This window comes from Peromyscus maniculatus, chromosome 3 (assembly GCF_049852395.1).
Source record: "Peromyscus maniculatus bairdii isolate BWxNUB_F1_BW_parent chromosome 3, HU_Pman_BW_mat_3.1, whole genome shotgun sequence".
NCBI classification, from domain to species: Eukaryota; Metazoa; Chordata; class Mammalia; order Rodentia; family Cricetidae; genus Peromyscus; species Peromyscus maniculatus.
Window position 1 is genome coordinate 153,084,998 of NC_134854.1, and position 6,522 is coordinate 153,091,519.

At 39.4% G+C, this 6,522-nt stretch overlaps 1 protein-coding gene across 1 annotated transcript; it reads right to left on the reverse strand.

The window, feature by feature from the left end:
- Positions 1–4,484: 4,484 nt before the first annotated feature.
- On the reverse strand, positions 4,485–5,411 carry LOC102908338 (taste receptor type 2 member 107-like). The gene has a single exon (XM_015991552.3). It carries the CDS (start codon positions 5,409–5,411, stop codon positions 4,485–4,487), a length of 927 nt encoding a protein of 308 aa, XP_015847038.3.
- Between the last annotated feature and the right edge of the window lie 1,111 nt (positions 5,412–6,522).

Below are 6,522 nucleotides of genomic sequence, written 5' to 3' on the forward strand. Positions count from 1 at the left end.
AAGCAGTGAGGCCAGGAACCTGGATGCAGGAGCTAATGCAGGGACCACAGAGGAGTGCTCTCCATTGGCTTGCTCCTCATGGCTTGCTCAGCCTGCTTTCTTTTAGAACCCAGGATCACCAGCCTAGGGAAGGCATCATCCACAATGGGCTGGGCCCTCTCACATCAATCACTAAGTAAGAAAATGCCCTACAGGCTTGCCTACAATTTGATCTTATGGAGACATTTTCTTATTTGAGCTTCCCTCTTCTCAGATTACTTTAGTCTGGTCAAAGAGACATAAAACTATCCAGCACACCATCTGTCTGTCTATTTATCTATCTGTCTTTCATATGTATCTATGTATCATCTATCTATCTATCTATCTATCTATCTATCTATCTATCTATCTATCTATCTATCTATCTATCATCTATCTTTTGTTATCTTCCTTCCTTCCTTCCTTCCTTCCTTCCTTCCTTCCTTCCTTCCTTCCTTCCTTCCTTCCTTCCTTCCTTCCTTCCTTTCTTTCTTTCTTTCTCCCTCTCTTTCATCTTTCATCATGACTGTAACAATATACTCAACAAAAGTAGCTTTAGGAAGAAAAGGTTTATTCCGGATCAAAGTTTGAGATACAGTAGTCCATCATGGTGAGGAAGTAATGGCAGCAGGAGTTTGAGGAAGCTGGTCATATTACATCCATAGTCAGGTGGGAGTGAGAAATGAATGCTCATGTTTAGCTAGCTTTTTCCTTTTTATGCAGACTGGAACCACAATTCATGGCATGATGCTGCCCGTGTTGGAGTGGATTTTCCTATTTAACTTCTGCTACATAATTCCTTATGAATATATTTGGTGATTTTATTTATTTGTTTTTGGATTTTGTGAGACAGGATTTCTCTGGGTTACCTTGGCTATCCTGGAACTTGCTCTGTAGATCAGGCTGGTCTCAAATTCAGAGATTAGCCTGGCTCTGCCTCTCTAGTGCAGGAATTAAAGGTGTGTGCCACCACTCCTGGTTCTTTGGTGATTTTAGATCCTGTGAAGCTGACAGTTGATATTAACCACTGACGTATGTATGTATGTATGTATGTATGTATGTACATATGTATGTATGTATATATGTATGTGTGTATCTATCACCTATGTGTAATCTACGTTAGCATACTAGGTAATGGATTATTATTACATTTTAATACATATATGTCATTATTCTTTATTCATTTGAGGACTCCCCACATCTCTGCCTTCCTCCATCTCCTTTGCTTCTCTCTTCCTGGCCCCATTCTTAGTATCACAAAATCCCATTTTTTTTTTGCTTTCAGCTTATATTTTCTCTCTTTCTTCCTCCTTCTCTCCCTCTCTTCCTCTCTCCCTCTATCTTTCCTGCCTGCACACTCCATTAAGACCACTTCTTCCCCTCTCTAAGTCCCCTTTCTACACACATACACACACACACACACACACACACACACACACACACACACTCACTCACTCCCTAGATCTATACACGTGAGGGAAAAACACATTGGATTTGTCTTTTTCAGTCTGATTTGTTTCATTAAATGTAGTGATCTCCTGCTGCATTCATTTTCCAGCACATGTCATGATCTCATTATTCTTTAGTGATGAATAAAATTCCACTGTATATATGTACCACATCTTCTTTATTCTTTTATATCTTGATGGATGTTTAGGTTGATCTTAGCTGTTGTGAATAGCACAAAAATACATATAAATGGGAAAGTATCTCTGCATCTCCTGACTTAGAGTCCCCCAGGTGTACACTCAATAATGATCCAGCTGTGTTGTATGATCATTCTGCCCTCAGTCTTAGAAGAATCTCACTGGATTTCACAGGGGAGGCACTAGTTTAGTCCTCACTGTGGTGTACAATGGCCCTTTTACTACATCCATGCAGCATGGAGCCATTTGTTTTCTTGGTAGCCAGATAGTCACTCTGACTGAGTGAAATGGCATCCCAGAGCAGTTTCAGTTTGTATTTCTGTAATGGCTAAGGATGTTGAATGCTTTTTAAAATGTTCACTCATCACTTAGCTTTCTTCTTCATCATCTATTTTCTTTAGACAATGAAGCACAATTCTAATTAGTCTTAACAATAAAAACCAGAGTCAGATGTTAGAGTGAAAGCTGAAAGATCAGAGAAGCAGAACAACCAGCCACCAGAGTCTTCTTTCCTCTATGAAATCTTAGACTGAAATGGGGGGCCAAGGTCTTGTCTCCACCTGCCTTATATTCCTGTCTCCACCTCCCTAGTGCTGAGATTAAAGAAGTGAGCCTCCCATGTGCTAGGGTCAAAAGCATGAGATCCCAAGTGCTGGGATCAAAGGCGTGCACTACCACAGCCAGCTCTGTTTCTCTTTTAGACTGGTTCAATCTCATGTGGCCCAGAGTGGCCTTGAACTCCTGATCTTCCTGCTTTCTCCTCCCAAGTGCTGGGATTAAAGGTGTGTTCCACCATTGCCTGGCTTCTATAGTTAACTAGTGGCTAGCTGCACTCTCTGATCTCCAGGCAAGCTTTATTTATCAGAACACAAACAAATATCACACAAGACAGTGTCTCATGCATTCTAGACTGTCCTCACAGTTGCTATGTAGTAGCGAATGTCCTTGAATTTCTGATTTTCCAGCCTTCACTTCCCAGGTGTGGGACTTATAGGCATGTGCCTCTACATTTGGTTTATGAGATGCCAATAACTGGACCCAGAGTTTCACTCATGTCCTCCATCCTGTATTTTTTTCTATTTAAAAAGAGCCGTCTATGTACTTCATTTGTGAATTTATTGGTTGGTTTAATTTTGTGTGTTTAACTTTTGTGATTCTTAATATAGTCTATATATTAAACCTTTATCTGATGTGTACTTGCCAAATATTTTTCCTCACTCTATGGATTGTTTCTTCACTTGAGTAACTGCATGTTAAACTGGATATGGAAAAACCCACAAACCTCAACCCTATGCAAAGAACTATAGGCAATTAAGGAATTCTGAGGTGGGGGAGAAATATTCTTCCCCAGAGAAGAGCACACCAGTTGATTATCCAATAACAAGTGGTCAGCTCTGAAAACATACATTTCATATCATACAGACTAAAAATAGGTTTACACACACACACACACACACACACACACACACACACACACACACACACGTAACAACAATTAGTGAAAAAAGAGGTCATGGGTTTGAAAGAGGGATATATAAGAAGGTTTGTAAGGAGGAAAGGGAAGAGGGAAATAATGCAATTTTATTGTAATCTCAATAAATAAAAGAATTTTTAAAAAACATCACTTTAAAAATCAAATCAACATTTCTTAAAGACTGGCAAGTTAGTGGAGGATATGATTCCCATTAGTCCCAGGATATACAAAGCAGAAATTTGAGACTTCACATAGATTCTACCAGAGTATTTTTATTCCTCTGTCACCAACAATATTAGCTCTTTCGGGTACATGATTCTAGCATAATATTCACCCAACTCCCAATGCCTTATGGCTTTGCTTCATCTCAGGTGGGTTTGCTGGATTTATACTTAGTCCCTGTCCTCCCTTGGATAGAGCCCACTTCCCAGCTGCTTTTGACAGAACTGTATTCAATACTATGGCTATTTTTAATACATAAGACATATACCATTAGCAAATAACATAGGACTTACATAATGAAGACAATGACATCTGTTTAAAGAAGAAAAGCCTCACATACAAGTATCAACTTCTGGCCCCCAGTTCTGTCTAGACATGAAGATTGATTATAATCCTCTGTCATGTTTTCTTTCTTTCTTTCTCTCTTTCTCTCTCTCTTTCTCTCTCTCTTTCTTTCTTTCTTTCTTTCTTTCTTTCTTTCTTTCTTTCTTTCTTTCTTTCTTTCTTTCTTCCTTCCTTCCTTCCTTCCTTCCTTCCTTCCTTCCTTCCTTCCTTCCTTCCTTCCTTTCTTTCTTTCTTTCTTTCTTTCTTTCTTTCTTTCTTTCTTTCTTTCTTTCTTTCTTTTAAAGATTTATTTATTATGTATACAGTGTTCTGCCTACATGTTTGCCTGCAGGCCAGAAGAGGGCACCAGGCCTCATTACAGATGGTTGTGAGCCACCATGTGGTTGCTGGGAATTGAACTCAGGACCTTTGGAAGAACAGCCAGTGCTCTTAACTGCTGAGCCATCTCTCCAGCCCCGATGTTTTCTTTTTATGTGGGTCAGCCTGGGAATTTCAGTGAATAACAATGAAATGAATTGTTTTTTTTAGGTTTATTCTCACCACAAAAGGCTCCATATGGACATGTCTCCAGGCCGATTACTATTCGGTTAGTTTGTGGGAAGAATTTGCATAGTCAACTCACAAAGTGAAGTGAGGCTTCCTGTGGACTTAAAAATGTCACTAGAAAGTTAGATTCCTTGCTATGTCACCAACCATTGCAGGAGGTTTTAATAACATTCAATACCAGTTAAAAACCAATGGAAGAGCATCAGTTTTTTCAGCTTTTTCTGAAAGCTTGTTTACGTGTCTCTGAGATTTCTTTCCGTCTCACAGCATTTCAGGTGCTGCAGGACCTTCAAAGAGGCTTGCTTCAGCTGGTTGTTTCCTAGAATTAGGATGATTGAGTGGCAGCAGGGATAGAGGCACGTAGCAGTCAAACCAGTTATAAAGAGCAGTTGGTTTCGTGGGAGAGTAAAGCACACTACTTCTATGGCAATGCCTACGGCATGTATGATAAAGAGGATCATAAAAGATATTAGAACTGTCATGACTTTCATGTGAACTTCTGTGTTGAGGTCTCTGAATCCTGAGACATGTGATTGCATCCGCCTGTTGTGTCTCCAGAGAAAAATGATTAATAGGAAACAGGTAATCAGGGCTACCATAGAGAAGAAAAGGATTCCCAGATTGCTTAAACTTTGGTTAATAAGGAAGTAATTTTTTCTTTGGTGGATCCAAGATGTGTTTTCCTGGTGCATTTTACTATCCTTAATTATCTTCATCATTTGTGAAAAAGACAGTAGCCATGAGATGAGCAAGCATCCCAACAGAAAGATAAACACTGAACTGATTCTCCTTTTCAGCCAGAGGAATAGAGAGTGGGAAAAATTTGCTATCTTTAGAAAGTAGAGGATGTTGAGGTTGGTGGCAAACCAGACACTTAAGTGGTTGATAATGACCCAGAGAAAAGTAATAATTTCAGTTAGATTGCCCGAAGTAACCATGTGTGGAACAAATAATTGTACATACCCCTGTAAAATTATTATCCATATGACACCAATTCTGGAAATCGCCAAGCCAGTGAGAATGAAGCCAATTTTAGAGAGCTTCTTGTTCCTGGCACAGTCCATGCAGTTCACAAGTGCAATGAAAGTATTCCCCAAAACTCCCAGCACTGCCTCACTAGTGGCAACAAAAAGGAAGACTCCTTCTGCTACACTCAGCATCTCTGCAGAAGATCCCTAAAGCTGCTTTTGTTGCGTCTATTGAAGATTATCTATCTATCTATCTATCTATCTATCTATCTATCTATCTATCTATCTATCTATCTATCTATCATCTATCTATAAGCTGTTTGATGGAGGAGTTATGTCATATTATCTGTCTACCTAGAGACAAGTTCTTCAAGCCTGTTGTCACGCGATGGAATCAGAGTTATCTTTGTGGTACTCCTTTCAGTTGTTCTCAAAGACTTAGCTTGTCTATGGAATGTGTGCAGACTAATGTCTGCTTTCAGGTTGTTAATAAGCAAATGAAAGTTTCTGTTTCATGGAATTTACTTATTCCTCTGAAACTATTTGCATTTAACAATCAAATATGGAGTGAGTGTCAGACACCCTGGTCAGACAACAGAAACCAGCACCACCCTGCCTCCTCTACATTATGAAACCATCACTGTCAACTAGGCTTGGTGCTACATACAGGCAATTCCAGCTTCTTGGGAAAGTGAAATCTCTTGAATCCAGGGGTTTGAGAACTTCAGAAATTGGGAAGAGTCCAAACTCCAGAAATCATGCAGAAACAAAAGACAAAACAGTATCAGAAATTTACACTGCTTACAATCACAGTTAAAATGTATAAAAAATAGAGGAGGAACAAATGAAGGTAACCGCTAAGTATGAAATTGATTTGAGTAAAATATAAGTTCTGTGGCTTGTTCTGCTTCTCTGATCTTCCAGCATTCACTCCAATAACTAGCACCAGGTTTGTTTTTTATTAATAAGACCTTCTAAGATTTGTGCTACAAAATTGAGAGGTTTCCCAAAAGACCTACAGAGTTGCTGTTGTGATCTATACATCAAGTTCTATTGTTTTCATGCATGAAGATTGTGCTGATGGATTTTGACCAGTTTTTTCATTTGCCATGTTTCTGTTTGATAACATCCAAGACATTTCCATTTGGAAGTTTGTCTTTTTGGCACAAAATGGCCTACTGGGCAAAGAACTGCCCTTGCCTTGACGGCTGACAGTACAAATGCAATGCTGTCCTTTCTGGACAAGCGGGACACAAGTAAAGCGACCACTGTACTCTGCCAAGACAGGGTAAGATGGTCTCTC

Excerpts from the sequence above, each read along its gene's own strand:
- LOC102908338 (XM_015991552.3), bottom strand. The coding sequence starts at position 5,411 with ATGCTGAGTGTAGCAGAAGGAGTCTTCCTTTTTGTTGCCACTAGTGAG.